An 18,391-nucleotide genomic window follows, 5' to 3' on the forward strand; every position below is an offset into this window, starting at 1 on the left:
AATATAATTTTATATTATATTTTATTTAAATCTAATAATAGAATTAAATAATTCTTTGGAAACATTAAAAAAAGAAAAGGCGATTTGAACACGCGTAACATTACACCATATAAGCTCATTACAAAAGTACAATCCAAAATCGGACGTGGTTGACGGTAGTGGATACCCGGACGTATCCAAAAAAAAAAAAAAAAAGTACAATCCAAAATTCCCCAATTCTACACCCGCGAAACTTTTAAAATAAAAATCAAAAGCTGAATCTATCAAAACACAGTTACACAGATGGTTTTTAACATTACTAATGCACGCATATACAGCTAGCCAACCACGGGGGTCACACAACTCCCACATGCTGCTCTGATTTCAGACAGATTTTGAGACGCTTTCTCAAAATTAACGAAACCCATGAACCAGAAGTCATGCCCATCAACGGTCACGATCTGCATGTACTTCTCTGATGATGGACTCTCTTTCATGATCACAGGGTTGATCGCGGCTATCTCTGGCCACTGTATACTCACCTGCACCACACCCAACCACTATTCAATTCAATATCCCACACTTTTAACAGTTAAAATTTTAATTATTTAATTTTGATAAAATACCTTGTAATAGCTCCAGGCCTCCTGCCCCGACGGAGCGGTGAAGCATAAGGGTCGATCGCTGCAGAAAGCGACGCGATGGGTGGAGAGATACAGAGTTCCGGCCACCGGCCCGGTCGTGGTGGAGAGATAACAGGCGAACGTCTTCTTCAGCTTCTCCTCCGGGTAGATCTCGAAGGTCTGCTTGAACAGCGACTCGAACCCTCCCTCCGATATAGCTTTCGCCGTCAAGTTCACCTTCCCCCACGCCGCTTCCGATACCGAAGGTCCCGTTCTCACTGAAATTTCACGCATCACACATCGCAAATACAAATCGATCAATCCCCAGGAAGAAAAATTTTGAAAAATTGACAATGAAAGTGAGTTGTGATAAAAAGTAAATTTGGGAAATGTTTTGAGTTGTGAAATGAAAGAGATTTAAATTGGGGATTTACGGTTGTGCCAGACGTTGCGGGCAATGGTCTCCGCCTTTCTGCTCCAGGAATTGAAGACGTCGATGACGGGTTTAAGGGGGTTTTTGGGCTTCTCAACGGGAGAGTACAGGAGGTAGGGGTGCTGGTGCTGGAACTGCTGCTGGTGATCGCCGGCGTTCCACGTGGCGGCCTTCTGGTTGTCCGGGTGGGTGGCGGGCACAGCCGGCGCCCCCATCACGTGGGTGCCCCATTTCTTCATCTCCTCCTCCGTCGGCGGGTAGGGGTAGAACCCGGCAAGCGGTGCCTCCGTGGGTTTCGGAGATGGCGACGTGGAAGATGGTTGGTGGGGCTGTGATTCCTCCGACGTGCCGGCCATGACTGATTTATATATATATACTGGAAAATCGAAGGAAGCTGAGATCGAAGAAAGAGAAGGCGCTGAAGATGTAGTATGAAGGAAGAGATTTGGATTGATCTATATATATATATAAAAGATGATTTAGTTTAGAGATGTACGGATCAAATTAAGGAATGTACACAAGGAGACGCGTCTTGCTTACTTAGTGAAGAAGCATCTCTGGGAAGGAGACACGCAGCGCAGATGGGGAGATTGACCCGCGAGCTTATCTGGAAAGAGCCAGAGATTTTCATTTTAAATTATTTATTATTTATTATAGTGTGATATTTTTTGTTAAAGGGAATGGGAAATTAATATTCAATCCTTTACTGTTGCTTTATTAACAAATTGTTGTTTGGCTGCCTGCAGCAAGTCTTTTTTTCTATAATTGTTTTTGTAATGTAAATGCATCTTTAAGACTTTTTATTTTTTTTCTTAAAATATATTAAACTTGAAAATTACGTAATGGGTGCTGTCAGTATTGTGTATTAATTTGAAATATTTTTAAATAGAAAGAACTTAGGTTATCAATCAAAATATCTATAATTTTTTTTCTTTCATTTTAACAAAAAAATTATAAAAACCCATTTTACTTTTTAAAAATTTTAGTATTTGTATAACAATAGTTGAAAAATGACAATCTTTTAACAGATCTTACATTGAATTCATTTCAATTTGGAGAATGAAATATTTTTAAATCCAAAGAAGTTACCTTGTTCATTTTTTAAAATATTTTAATTTATTATTTTTAACTTTCACCTAATTATCTAATTTTTAAATATTTTTTAAAAAAAGTTGAAAGTGATTTAATGTTAAAAATTTTTATTTTTTTAAAAATTAAAAATAATTATTCTTCATAAGTAAATAGGTTCCAAGTTTAATTATATAAAAATTAAACTCAACTTCCACCTATTCATTTATCCCACTCGACAATTATACAATTTTTTTAGAGAGAGAGATGATACGAATCTTTTACAATTATTAGGAAATTAGTTATGTTGAAAATTTTTATATTTGTGTGTGATTTTCATGATCACATAGTATGCGTGTGCCTACATATATATAATTTATTAGATATTTAAGCTTTTGTTTTACTTATTAGTGTGTGTATATAAAGGTGTATTGACCAAAGTCATGTACCTTATTTATTAGTGTAAGATATAATGATCAAAGTCATGTATAGATACATGACTTTTGTAGTGCCCCAAACCCGATTGGATTTAGGATGTTATTTTCTATAATTATTTTACAACAGAAGTAAATAAAACCTCAAATACATTTATACCAGTGTACTAAATAACCTCATTACAATAGTATCTCCAAAATTGACATCCTTAAAAATTTCAAAATATAAAAACATAACCAACTGGTGCTACATTAATATTTATTTTAAATAACTCTTTTTAATCCCACACATGCGTTTGTTATGTCTGATTTCTGGTATACTATTCAGAATTATTTGTAAAATAATATTGGAGTGAGACGACGTTCAGTAAGTAAGAAATATTATATCAGTGTGTAGCTAAGTTTAACTTTACTGTATCATAATTTCGTAACAAATATCATTTAAAACTATAACTTCAAAACTGCATTTGAAAAATCTATAAATCATTTATAAACTTCCGCATAACATTATTTTCATCAAATTATAGCTGTAAAATTCATAATCGTATACTTTAACTATCAACTGTAAACTGTACTGTTGACCCAATGGGTCATACCCTGTTTTGATTATGACAAATACTCTAGTATTTAACGTTTGCCAAGTTTATGTGCAGGACCATATTAGGAATATTGTATTGATGGCACATGGAGGAAAATGAAAGCCCATAATTTTTTAATTGTTGTAATCTATATTTCATTTCACTGGGTCTGTAATAGTAATTAGGTATATCAGTCTGTAATAATCTCTGCATATCATGCATATAGGATTTGTAAGTTCAAAATGACCATAGGGACCAAATGACCTTATGGCACCCTTCGGTCGACCTCCGATCTACCGACGTCGGATTTTTGGGACTATCTCAAAACAGCCTCAGTAAGACCCTAGTATAATTTTAGGTCCCAACACTTATGCATATATATCATGCAAAATTGAGGAGTATTAAAAATGCATTAAAATTGAATTTTATAAGGAAATTGAGAGAGCTCGGGTGACCGAACCCTTGGAGTTCAAAACTCCTTGAGCACCCGAACTATTGAAAAGTCAACAGTTGACTTGGGCTCTTGGGCGACCAAACCATTTTGTGTGTACCGTCCACGGGCGCTTGAACCCTTTGAAAGGGACATTCCACCTACTCGGGCAACCGATCCATTCAGTTCAAAAAGAGCCCCAGGCGACCAAACACACTAGTTTAGGTGACTAACCCTATGCCCAAGCACCCGAAGTTACGAACCAATACTACTGACTTTGATTCGGGCTGTCAAACCATGACACGGGCGATCGAACTCATTTAAATTACTTTGATTACTGTGTCTGTTTAGGTGACCGAACCTCAGCTCAGCCACCCGAACCTCGACGGGTTAAAAATATTTTAACTCAGGTTAAATTTATTAAATGGGGTTAATATTTTCTAAGTATTTTTAAAATTTTCTAATAATACCCAATAGGTCCCAAACGGTTATATTTTTTACCTTATCTATAAATATGAGTTCATTTTTGAGGATTAATATGAGATTAGCCAAAATAATTAGTAAAAATCTTCTCTATCTCAAAATCTCATTTTGCCCAAAATACTCTAAAATATTTATTCCCTTGGTATATCTTGATCTTGTGTTTATTATATAGTGCTAATACTCCCATTTGATTGGTTGATTGTAATATTATTTTTGGGAAGTTTGGCTTAGTTTTATCACACAGATTTCAATATTATAAATCTTGTGTTAGCATAAACTAGTAAACTTATGATATTTGCATTATTATTACAAGTGTCCAATAGTTTGGTTTTCTGTTGTGCAAAGAATTTTTAAACAAGTAAAATATTTTCAAACTAGTATTGTGCTTATTTCATTGAGGAAAATCTTCTTGAACTAGTTTGATTATCATATTCATATATTTGAAATATTGATTTGCTAGTGAACTGTGCTTTGCTTAGATTCCAAGATACTGTTTGTTTTGAACACTCTTGAGCATATCATTGATTATATCATATTGAGTGTTGTTAGCACAACTATTTGCATCACTGAGCTTACATTACCTATATTATTGATGTGCATGTGATTGCGTATATTGGGTACATATCTGTTTTACATGAAAGCATAATCACTGTACCATTTTAGTGAACATATTGTTGTATTTCCAGGCGTGGCCTGAGAGGGCGGTAATCCAGTTCGATAAGGATTGTGTAAAGGTTGGGGTCAACCCTGTGAATTTGACCTAGGGCCTTCTCCGCCCCGCAAGGAGAGTTTGTAAAGGTTGAGATCAGTTCTGTGCTAATTGACCTGACTGTATTAGGTGCCACTCCACTCATTAAGTGAGCATTAGTGGAATCATTGGGTTTGCGAGTTAGAGGTGGGGACGTAGGCACAGTTGGTCGAACCCCAATAACATATCGTGTGTCTATTTATATTTCCGCACTTTATTTTTCCGCACGTGTATGTTATTGTGTAAATGATGCGCATGATTTAAATTCCACATATTATACTTATCGGCGCATTTGAGTAGACTAGCCCTAGGTTGTGAATATACTGTTGCTGAACTAGTTGAACCTAGAGGAGAAATTTTTAAACACCCAATTCACACCCTTCCCCTCTTGGGAATACACCAAATCTAACATGTACCCATAATACTTGTATAAATACGTACTTTCTTTTTTACTTACTTTGTAAAAATATCTCTTAGGCCTTCTAACTGTGGACCATATTCTCATATATAAATATATATAAATACTTTCTTTTTATACTTGTTTTGAAAAAATCTTTCTTTACTTTGATACCACAATTGAAACTTTCCATTTGGGGTCTCATGCCTGTGGCAACAACGAGCACTTATCAGAACACTCACTATGAGTGGAGGGTGACTGCCCCAAACCAGGAAGCCCCGGGGCGGAGAGTCTTATTTCGCCACAATCATTCATAAGTGAGAGTTCCCAGGGATAAAGAGACATTAGTTGTCCCTTTGCTCTAATACCAACATATTTTAATTTAAAACATCCCTTAAGTCTGCTAACTGTAAGTTATATTTGCCCCCCATGACTGAGTTGTGCCATTTGAAAACTAAACTTAGCTGGCTTGTCGACCAAACTAAATCAAATTTTAACTTTGGGTGATATTTCCCTATTAAGTCATGGTTTGACCCAAGTGTGCACTCCGAAAAAATCCACCACCATATATAACAACTCTGTAAATAGTGTGAATGCACTCTGACCACTGTAAACTTTAAACTATAATATCGAGCATCTGTAATTATATGATCTCTGAGCTATAAGAGTTTTTGAAAACATTTTATTATAATTTATACAATAAAATAATATCATGAAAATCTCATTATAAAACATGCAACGTAATAAAAATAAGCTCATGCCACATGATTTTCATGGTAAAAGTATTTATTTTTAATACAATATCATAATTCTGAAAATTACCCAAGAGAAATTAAATTATTTCTTTAAAAAAAATTTGAGAATATTTAACATAATCAAACGTACTTATAAATAAACTCGGGTATGAATTTTATAAAAAAATTGACATAATCAAGCTTACTTACCTTAATCTCCTTGGGAATTGAAGACTTTTTAGTAATTCCTTAACCTATCACAAGATAACCACAAATCCTTGATTTAGAAAATAAATTATAATTTCACTTTGAATTCCCTCAAAGGTCTAATTATAAATTCGATTGTATTTAATAAACTCTTATCCAGCAAATTATGAGGCTTTTCTCGAAATGATATTATTTTTATGCTTAGAATTTAGAGACAAATTTTGTATCCATACCACATCGTTGGTAACTAACTTCAATTTTATTGAAATTGACATTTAGTTTTGCTAATTGAATGGGGCATCCCAAAATTTAGAACTTACTTTGAAAAATCAAAAAGTCATCTTATCAATCTTCAAAAATCACCAAATTAAATCCATAAATTCCTATCTATGTTATGTACATTCCTAAAAAATTTCGTGATGAGATTCAAAGTATAAGTTATAAAATAAATTCGGAACCTATGTGTAGCACCCCGAACCCAGTGGGGCCCGGAGTGCTAATATTCCATAAATAACCTTATAATGCTCTGATACAACAATTGTAACGCCCCTGAAATTAATCCACAAATAATCATAATAATGACATCATCAATGCTATTTATGATACCACACACACCAAATCCTCAGACCCAATGGGGTCCAAAGTAATATCATCACATAATTAATTTAAACAAACAAACAACGGAAACAAAATATACTTTTACAACCATGCATCTAAGAGTACTACCTCTCAACCTTAATATCAACATCTCCCCAAAAACATATTATAGTCTCGAATAACCAAAACAACTAGATATAAACAAAATATAGTCCCAACACTACTCACTCTCAGCTAGCTTGTCACACCCCGAACTCGCTAGGTGGGGCTCGGGGTGTGATGAGACCATTCATCGTCTTTGATACCATTCACGCAACGAAATAATTAAACAATCTCAAATAAAATACCATAGTTCTAATTTATACAACCTCAAAAAGAAGTATAACAAATTCTCCATATTACATCACCAGAAAAATGTCAAAATATAAACTGAACATATATTTGTTCTTACAACCACCCAAACTTTCCAAAAAGAAACTAACCATGCCCTCTCTCTGAGCTTTCTAAGCTCGATCACCTGAAGGACCTGAAAAGATAATAATTCGCTGGGGTGAGACACCTCTCAATAAGGAAGAAATAAACTATAGCAGTGTGTGGTAGAAGAGTTTTAATATATATATATATACAAAATAAACTCATCAATTATTCAACAACAACTGACAAGGCGCATATAGACTGTAGTCACTCAAACAATCCAATATTTATAGCAAAAGTTCCCTAGAATTAGGAAGATTACACGTCCATACATGTACCTTCCCTCTGCTCTGATACAGTTTGTAACCGTACCCTTTGATTCGGGTATGGCTACAATTGATACCGATCAGGGCACTCACCTTTCACAATAAGCCCTCGAGCAGAGAGATTTACTTTTAGAAATGCACGTGTTCACATACACCACCACACAACCACACAGAATTACAATACATTCCATTGATCTTAGTACGTGGCCCACTCAGGGCAACTTCATACCTCGTAGTATGTGGCCCACATAGGACTTCTGTGTACAGCCCTGTACATGGCCCACATAGGACTACTGCGTACTACCCAGTATGTGGCTCACATAGGACGACTACATACTATCATAGTATGTGACCCACATGAGACTACTGTGTACTATCTTAGTAGGTGGCCCACATAGGATAGTTGCGTACTTCACTATACGTGGCCCACGTAGGACAGTTAAGTATTTCACTGCACGTATACACTCACGACAAACAGTATTCACACAAACAGGTAGCATTCACAACCGAACAATATTCACCACCAAACAGTGTTCACAACCAAGCAGTATTCACAACCAGACAGTATCCACAACCAAACAGTATCCACAACCAAATAGCACTAACAAGCAGACAGTATTCACAACCAAACAATATTTAAAACCAGTTAATTATAAAAGAATATTTTAATGTTATACGATTTTTCCCAAATATAACTTATATTCAAAATCATCATTTTTTTTCAAATGCCTAAACCATTCATAAAATCATACTATAATTATACGTCTTATATACTTGAAATTAACCAGTTCAAATTTAATAAAAATCCTGGTATAATTTTATTCCCCTTACCCGTTCCTCAAAATTCTGCCTAAATCAAACGGAAAACGGAACCTTGTGTTCCAAAAATCTTAACTTAATCAGTTCAACCCTAGAATATTTATCATTTAACATCTTTTAAGTCCACACACTCCCAATAATTAATTTAATATTAAAAATATCCTACTTACCCTAATTTTGAAGTGGTGCCCAAGAACTCCAAATCAAGTTTCTGCTCCGGTTAGCTTGGAGAGAATCACCCTAGGTGTAACGCCCCAACCCGGGTCTGCCAGGGAGCATTGCGACTCTCCTCCTTCACCTGGACCAGACAACAGGGGGGCGGGCCTTATCAGACTAATGACTGGCCCCACAAACCAACACGTGTTCTTTTCAATATGTTTTGTCCTCACTCACACACTTCCTGAGAAAACTTCTCAGGTGGTCACCCATCCCAAGATTGCTCCAAGCCAAGCACGCTTAACTATGGAGCTCTTATGGGAAAGCTCATGAAAAGAAAGGTGCACCTTGTTGATATGGATAGTAACATCTAATCTTTTTAAGTCTTTTCATCCATGGGGTATCACATTCTCCCCAACTTATAGAACGCAACGTGCTCGTTGCGAACCCACATTTCCAAACTCAAGCGATGTGAATCTCATCACACTTCCGGCTGGGTGTTGGCTCTAATACCATTTGTAACGCCCCAACCCGGCTCTGCCAGGGAGCACTACGACTCTCCTCTTTCACTTGGACCAAACAACAGGGGGGCGGGCCTTATCGGACTAATGACTGGCCCCACAAACCAACACGTGTCCTTTTCAGTGTGTTTTGTCCTCACTCACACACTTCTTGAGAAAACTTCCTAGGTGGTCACCCATCCCAAGATTGCTCCAAGCCAAGCACGCTTAACTATGGAGCTCTTATGGGAAAGCTCCCGAAAAGAAAGGTGCGTCTTGTTGATATGGGTAGTAACATCTTATCTTTTTAAGTCTTTTCATCCATGGGGTATCACACTAGGAACTTTGTGGTGGTTCCGATCGTTGAATCGGGCTAAATCTGGGGCAGAATCGAAGAGAGAAGGGCAAGGAACCGTAGCCCTAGAAAGAGAGTTAGAGAGAAGAGAGAATTCTACGTTGAAATGGATCTAGGGCCTCTTTATAGGTTGGCGTTCATCGACGAGTCTAAAAGGTTCATCGACGAACCCAAGAAGAACATTTGTCCTCCCTTACAAAATTTTATCCTCGAAATTCGTTAATCAACATATATTCTATCACGCATTTCACACATTTCAATCTATTCTAGCATATGAACAATTGCATTACCCAAAATCAAATGAAACTTATTATTTATTCTAAACATAAACACATTACCTGCGCCTCTAGCAGTGTCTGTCTTAGCTAGGGCAAGTATGTAGACACGTGCTGATCCGCCGCGTGGCACCAAATTATTCCTTCGATTCTGATCTGGAGCGAGTGCGTTGCTTAGTGGTCCCTGATTTTGACCCAGCGGCTCATGACAATCTCGAGCTATGTGGTTGTACTTGCCACACCGGTAACACATAGGACCCCTACCCATGCATTCTCCCCAATGCCTCCGATTATACCTCGCACAGTAAGAGGTTGTTGAGTTACCCCAATGGCCTTGATCACTCCTAACTAGCTTCTAACCCCCAGTATCTCTCTCTCCCCTCCATGGACCTTGTCTGACTTTAGCATGGGAGCTGAGAGACATTGGTCTCTTCCTCTACTCTAACATCCCTTCAATTCCCTGCAGGCTCGAATCTGCAACGGTGGCTTTATCCACCAGTTCTAAAAATTTTTGTATTTGTAAGCATGTCACACGCATACTGCTGCATAGTGAGATGCCTTTGTTTCAAGTTGAAGAATTTCTCTGCCTTCGCATTCTTGGTGGTGGCGGGGAAATACCGGTCGTAAAAGACCTCCTTGAAATGCTTCCATGTCATAATAATAGGTACATCCCGCTGCTTTTCCAACAACTTCACTGCAAGCCACCACCGCTCAGCCTCTCATGTCAGTTTAAAAGTGACGTAGAGAACCTTCTCTTAGTGCAATCCAGTACTGTCAATATATTTTCCATCTCCTACACCCAATTCTAAGCTATGATTGGGCCAATATCTCCCTCAAAATAACAGGGTTTCAAGCAAGTGAATTGATCGATCGAACAACCCTGGTTCACAGGTGGGCAGCTCGATCCCTCAGGGTCCCGCCTCATCTCTTCCCTAACCTGCTAAGCTATACCTCGCAGCAGTATGGAGGTTTCAATCTCATCTCCACTGGAAGCCCCAAACTCATTCTCCTTTCCAGCATCCACGCCTTTACCTCTGGGATCCATCCTGAAGATATGACAAAGGTAAGTTTGAAATCTCTACATCTTAACATAACTGGCACAGTTATAAAACAAGAAACCCGATTAATATTCAAATCCTTAATTAAACAACCAACGCCCAATTAACCTTAATCATCTTAACCTTCAAGTTCCAATTCCAAGTTTTAGTCTCCTTGCTTGGAAACATCACTGTCGATGGATTTACCATGGTTTTCTAAAATCATTGACTGATTCAAAAAATCACAAAAGTCTGTCAAGGGAGTTCTGTATCCAGGCTACGAAACAAAACTCAAATTTCTATCAATACCTTAATCTACCCGTGTTTACCCTTATCCTAACTAGAACCTTTACTATGGTATTAATCCTCCTAAAGTCTACAGAATCTATAATCTAAAGCTCTGATACCACTTGTCACCACCCGAACCCGCCAAGTGGGGCCCGGGGTGTGATGAGACCATTCACCATCTCTGATACCATTCACGCAGTAAAATAATTAAATAACCTCGATAAAATACTAGAGTTCTAATTTATACAATCCCAAAAAGGAGTATAGCAAATTATCCATATTACATCACTAGAAAAATATCAAAATATAAACTGAACATATATTTGTTCTTACAACTACCCAAATTTTCCAAAAAGAAACTAACCATGCCCTCTGAGCTTTCTAAGCTCGATCATCTGAAAAGATAATAATTCGCTGGGGCGAGACACCTCTCAGTAAGGAAGAAATAAACTATAGCAGTGTGTGGTAGAAGAGTTTTAATATATATGCAAAATAAACTCATCAATTATTCAACAACAACTGGCAGGACACAACAACTGGCAAGGTGCGTACAGACTGTAGTCACACAAACAACCCAATATTTATAGCGAAAGTTCCCGAGGATTGGGAAGATTATACACCCATACATGTACCTTCCCTCTACCCTGATACCGTTTGTGTCACGCCCCGAACCCGTAAGTGGGTCCCAAGTGTGATTTTAATAACCTAACATGTCTCTGTATCATTTAAAACATACATGATACCATACTGAATGAGAGTTCGACCCCATGGGGTTCACGTACACCCTATACACATTCTGTAACGACCCAAATTTAAAATGGTATTTAAATAATAAAAGAAAAGGGAATGGAAACCAAAACATAAGGAGGTAGTCGACGACATTGCATTTTGGAAGGAAAAACCCAAGGGAAAGTTATCAGGGCCTCATCGACGAACACAGGGGATTCGTCGACGAAGGCATGAGACGATTCGTCGATGAACACAGGGAATTCGTCGACAAGGACTGAATTTCGTCAACGAAATCATTAAAGGATTCGTCAACGAATGACGTGTTTCGTCGACGAAGCTTGTTCTATATATATATACAAAAATTTGATTTTTACTTCTCTATTAAGACATCTCTTTTCTTTCTCCCTCTCTCCCCTTCGGTTCTCTCTCTCTCTCTCTCTCTCTCTCTCTCTCTCTCTCTCTCTCTCTCTCTCTTTCATCGACTTCGGGCCAGATCTTTGTCGGATCGACAATCTGAAGTCACCATGACACTCCTGGGGAAGTTCTCTCCAAATCTGTCAGAGCAGATTGTTGGTGAAAGTAAGGTGGAAACCATCCCAAATTCAGGGTAAGGCTTTCTACTCAATATTTGGATTTTTGACAGTTGAGAAAAGTGTTATACGCTTAGAAATATTGAACTTTAGTTCTGGAAAATATTGTTTCCAAAGTGTTGAGTTAAGAACCCTGCGAGAGCAGGGTAGATTTTCTTAGGGGCTTTTCAGGAATCAGGTAAGGGGATAAGCTAGTTCTTTTTCAAAAAATGTATGTATATATAACATTTGATTTCAGGAAAAGTATATATGTTCATATATATGGTTTATATTTGGAAAAATACTGTTGAAATAATGATACGTTGAATATGTGAAAAACCTGTTAGTGTGGCATGAGTATAAAATGTTGTGAAATACTGTTTTTTGGAATGAGATTATGATAGGGATTTTTATATGTTTTCCGGCATATGGGCTATGCTATGATGTGATTTGCCAGCGTACGGGTTGTGCTATGATGTGATTTTCCAGCGTACGGGCTGTGTTATGATGTGATTTGCCAGCGTACGGGTTGTATTATGATGTGATTTTTCAGTGTACGGGCTGTGCTATGATTTTTCGGCCGCATGAGCCGAGCTATGATAAAATGTGTAATATCGGTGTACGTGCCGATGATTTTCATGATATACGTATATATGCAAAACGATATGATTAATCTGTTAATTAATGATATGAGATATCCATGTATCACAGTTTCAGTATATATATTATATGATATTAGAACTTGGTTGGTTTGGTCTAGGCTAGCACTTGCATGGTACCGTTGCTATGTGTCCATGGTCTTTGTGATCATGATATTTGTGTTAACGCCGCTGTACGGAGTGGTGTGAGATTGGATGGTCGATATGATTTTTAAGAAGTGTGTGTGATCGCCCCTGGTGTACGGACCAGGTCAGGCAGACCCATCGGACTTACAGACTGTACGTTTGACTTGGCAGTGGTCGGCCAACCATTGTCAGGTCTCGCCTTCGGGCCACACAACCCAATCATGTGGGGGTAATACATGACAACAGCTAGCTACCAACCAAGGATGCTTTTGTATTATCATTATATGAGATGAAATATGTTTATGAAAATGTAGTATGTTCTACCATGATTTGATGATATATATGTTTTCCCATATTTGACAAACAGTTACTGAGTATGTTATGTATGATATATGTAGAACACAGAATACTCATGTTGCCACACACTGGTATTAGTTTATTTCCTTTACTGAGAGGTGTCTCACTCCTAAATTTTATAAACTTTTTAGGAGCCTCAGATAGGAGAGCGGGAAAAGCCCTGCTGATCTAGAGCTGTTGTTTACTCTTTTGAAGGGTAAGTTTTGTAGGGACAGTTAAATTTTTGTGGGAAATGTCCCTAGATATGATTTTTGGGATGTATATATTGAAATACAGTGATTGTAGTGACTCTGGTATATTGTGATATATGGTATTGAGATGTATATGATTGTATGTTTCCTACTGCCTAGGCTTCCGTTAGTTGTTATGATGTATCCCTGGTACCCACGGGTACAGGTGGATTATGATCTGCTGAGCTGGAATATGAGATATGTGATATTGATGTTATTAAAAAAAAAAAGGGGAAAATAAGCAGGTCGTCACACTTTCATATACATATCCATACTCATCAAATACGCAGCAAAAATTTTATTTCTATACATACATCATACCATACTAGAGTCTATACATAACTGGAAATACACATCCCAAAATACAATACATGCTCTGGGTGTCCACAAAACCCAACACTGACAACCCGGTTACAAAACTCGTACCCTCTGGGTGTCCACAAAACCCAACACTAACAACCCGGTTACAAAAATCGTACCTACACAGGTACTAAACATAGCTAACCGACACCCCTGCTTCCGAACGCTAGGGTGCTAGTTTTTGCTATTCGAAGGACCTAAAAAATATTTGTATATTCAAGGTGAGACACCTTTCAGTAAGGAAGAAAGCAGGTTATATCGGTGTGTGGCATACAAGTGTTATTTCAGTGTAAAACATAACACAATACAATACGATACGATACAGTTCAATACAGTTCCAATATTTTCCAAAAATTCAGTTCCAATGCATACGATACCCAAACATACGGTCAGTGTCGTCACACTAAGCATCCAATTATCCTAGGATAACCAAAGCCTCACAGCAATAACATTGCCAATACGAGCACCCAATAACCTGTGATAATCGAAGCCTCACAACGATATCGTTGCCACTACGGTGTAGCTCACACCCACCGGTGACCAGCCAAAAAGAACAGGCGATATTTCACACCCTCGGATATAGAGTTGGACACTCTCGCTCATGGTAATTAGCCGAGACATGGCATCAGCATACAGTAATTAGTCGCCCCTAACTGATTCAACGTGTGGTAATTAGCTACCCCTAGCTGATTTACAAAACTTGGAACAATTTTGGAACTTATGTCCCTATACTCATCAGCATACGGTAATTAGCTGCCCCTAGCTATTTTTACGAAACCTGGAACATTTTACATACAACAGTTCATTCCACACTTATTTGGTATACAACAAATCCTATCATTTTCAGTTCAAGAATATAGTTTAATACAAATATGGGTACGGTCATCTCAATACTATAGTTTTAATACAACATACGATTTCTCTAACAAAATAGAGATGATACCTGAAACCCCCAAATTTTCTCGAAAACTGTAACCCGAAAATCTCGCATTTTTGACCTGATAGATTTTCCTAAATAAGTAACCAAAACATACATACGATCGTAAACTATAGGTTTATTGATCCCGATTTTAAAAATAAATTAATATAAACAGAATCTCCTTACCTTTTCTCGAATACCAAACTACGAACTCTATGGCTCCAAAAATACGAACCGAGACACCAAAACCTAAACAACCAAGAACAATACTTCCTTACAATTCTTACTACTACATATATTCCGAAACAAAAATGAAATCGGACCCTTACCTCGATTTTGGGTTAAAACCCGAAAATCACAAGAAATCGTCGACGTATTTTCGCCTCTAAACTACAAAATAAAATGTTATACTTCTCAACATCTAACTTATACATCTAGTATCCTTATCCTAACTAATTCCTATACTCTAGTATAAATCATCCTTAAGTCTACAGAATCCCAAAACCTATGCTCTAATACCAAAATGTAACACCCCGAACCCAGAAATCCGGTCTGATGTGTTATACCTGATTAACCAAGCTTTGTGGCGCCCTGAACCTGTCTTATGGGACCTGGGTGCCATGTCATTCATTTTCTTGTACCTATTATTCCATTAATATTTACGCAGCGGAAAACATAACTACAATCCTCAATTAGTATAATACCAGAGTTTTCTACATCTATCTACATCCCAACATAAATCATACATCCCCCTGTATCCACATATATATATACATACATAACTCCAAAAAACATAAACCACCACTTTCAGTATTCACAATCATCCATTTCTTAGAAGACTTAAAACATAAAAACATAAAACATAAATTTTATATATCCCAAAATATCATCAACATTATACCATTTTTTTCTATAACTCAAAAATGTTGTAATAACCTCGAGCTCTCTAAGTTTGATCTCGTGGAGGTCTTGAAAAAGATAAATTTGTATTCGGGTGAGACACATCTTGCTAAGGGAAGAAACAATATATTAAATCAGCGTGTGGCCAACGTGAGATTGTAATCAACATACTGTTCAACATTTGCAAATCTTTAACATAATTTCTGAAATCATTTTCTGAATCTAATCAACCACATGCAAGATATTTTACCCACGATAAAAACCTAAGGATAGGGGTGATTACCCGCCCATATAAGTAACATCCCTTTACTCTGATACTTTAAGCGACCCGAAGGTCACAACTGAAGCATACCAGGGTACTCACCTTACTCAGTAAGCCCTCAGGTGAAGAAATAATCTCGTACTCACACAGTTCATCCAAAGGTTTACCAACGAAGGCTTCCTGGAAATCTACCCGCCCATACAAATAGTTTCCCTCTGCCTTAGTACGTTATGCAGCCTACTGCAACACTTGATACTAATCAGGGCACTCGCCTTTCTCAGCAAGCCCTCGGGCGAAGAGTTTGCCCCGCCCAAACGTAACATGTTCTACAAGCATAAATAATGATACTACCATAATACATTATTTTTTCTATCATTATTTTGTAATTCTTATCTGTTCATGTTCTCAGCTTTGACATTTCATGACATTTCAATTTACGTGGCTCTTTCCCATTTCACATCGTTCAAATTTCACATTTCATTTCCATTTCATCATTTCCAGTTCATTCTCATTTTCGTTTCATTTCATAATATATCCAACATCTTTCAACTGTTTTTGTGTTAGTCCTAGCATATTTTAGCTGTTTTTGTGTTAGTCCCAGCATCTTTTAGCTGTTTTTGTGTTAGTCTCAGTATCTTTCACTTATTTTTGTATTGGTCCACATAAAAATGCGCTAATCTGCTACCAGCATCTTTCAATTATTTTTGTTTCCATGATTGCATTAACACTTACATGCAGCATATTTCATATATCGTTTTCAAACTCAGTTCATTTCCTGTATATCCTATATTTTATACATATAACATAATTCTACACAGAATTCTATTTTACTTATTTCACACTATTTAATAGTAAAATTCATATATATATATATATATATATATATATATATATTGTAAAATAAGTCAACCTACATTTAACCTTTATATACTAAAAATATACCTTTCCTTTTTACGTTGTTATCCTGAAAATATCATTCACTTACATCAGTTCATTTTCACATATACGTATCTAAATAAATAGCCCTAGGCTCAGAAAACGTAATTTAAACGGTTTGCATTTTAAACCCATACAAAAATATATACACGTATAATCATACATATTTCATTTTCCAATTAATTCATAAAAATATGATTTAATATATATTCCCCCTTACCTGATTTCTTGAACTTCACTAACATGGACCCTGAAAAGATGCCTGCAGCGCTCACTCGAACCCTGATTCAATAATCCTAGTTCAATTAAATCAACCCTAAATAAAATACTATTTTAACATTTTTCTAGACCCATAAATTCCAAATAAATATTTATACTCTCAAATATAACCAATTTACTTAATTCTCCAAATCTCACTCTCGCTTTAGAGTGGTGCTTAGAAAACCCAAATTAAAATTTTACTCTGATCAAAATGATGATAATAGAGATTAGGATCCCGAGGTGGTGCCTACATCGCTCCCACGACAAATCCACTTTGGTAGAAATATCAGTGGCGGAGATAGGAACCCAACGGTACCTTCCGTTTTCCAATCGGCTGAATATCTGCCAAGAAATTGAGGAGAGACAAAAGAGAGACGGAGGAGAGGACAGAGACTTGGAGAGGGAGTTGAGAGGCGATGGGCACTCGTCTAGAGAGATCAAGTTTTCCAAATTAAAAATCTTCAGATTGCACTAAATGCAATCTTACCTAACTATTTTAATATTATTATATTAATATTATATATATAAATATAAATATATCTATCATATTATTTATTTAATAAATTCAATTTAACAATATTTTATTTATTTATTTATTTAAATTTATTTTTTAATTTTAATTATTTATTTTTTTGAATCACTACATCTCATTTCCACAATTCCACAATAATTCTCAATATCAAAAATATAATGTTTGTATAAATCACATTTTTCAATATAAAAAATATCATGTTTGTATCTCGGTATATAAACGACATTCCACATATTTCACAAATTCACAATATTTCCAGCATTTTCATAAAATCAGTACCATTTCACAAAAATATTCTGATTTAATTATACATATTATTCTTATGCCACACGATTTAAATTATAATTTCAGAATACCATAAAGTGCTCGGGAAAAATACATTTTTAACCGAAAATCAATTTTGATCGTCTTCACAATTTTATTTAACCACAAATATATTTTTTAGGAACAATGACGATCAACCTACACATTTTAGGTTTTTCCCAAATACATATAATAATCAAAGGCACTCATTTCATATGCTTGAATCGTATAGAAAATTATATATAACATATACGAGATCATATACTCAAATTTAATCGGTTAAATTTTTTAAAACTAAAAGTCTCACATAATTTAATCTCCTTATCTTAGTCTTGGAGTGGTGCCTAGGAAGTCCAAACCTAAAATC

General features: G+C 36.4%; 1 protein-coding gene across 1 annotated transcript; it reads right to left on the reverse strand.

Moving 5' to 3' along the window:
• Window positions 1-67: 67 nt before the first annotated feature.
• Window positions 68-1,732, reverse strand: LOC131144820 (GEM-like protein 5). Its single transcript, XM_058093706.1, has 3 exons — window positions 1,037-1,732; window positions 606-880; window positions 68-521 (listed from the first exon to the last, which is right to left on the reverse strand). The coding sequence occupies exons 1-3, from the start codon at window positions 1,389-1,391 to the stop codon at window positions 318-320; spliced, it is 834 nt and encodes a 277-aa protein (XP_057949689.1). The 5' UTR covers window positions 1,392-1,732; the 3' UTR covers window positions 68-317.
• Window positions 1,733-18,391: the final 16,659 nt, after the last annotated feature.

The sequence above is a fragment of the Malania oleifera genome, chromosome 12 (assembly GCF_029873635.1).
Source record: "Malania oleifera isolate guangnan ecotype guangnan chromosome 12, ASM2987363v1, whole genome shotgun sequence".
Classification (NCBI taxonomy): domain Eukaryota; kingdom Viridiplantae; phylum Streptophyta; class Magnoliopsida; order Santalales; family Ximeniaceae; genus Malania; species Malania oleifera.

Bases quoted from the DNA above. Each gene is read 5' to 3' on its own strand.
- LOC131144820 (XM_058093706.1), bottom strand. From the start codon at position 1,391: ATGGCCGGCACGTCGGAGGAATCACAGCCCCACCAACCATCTTCCACG. The intron at 881-1,036 runs GTAAATCCCCAA...GTGAAATTTCAG, and splicing joins CCGCAACGTCTGGCACAACC to TGAGAACGGGACCTTCGGTA. The intron at 522-605 runs GTATTTTATCAA...GGTGTGGTGCAG, and splicing joins AGGCCTGGAGCTATTACAAG to GTGAGTATACAGTGGCCAGA.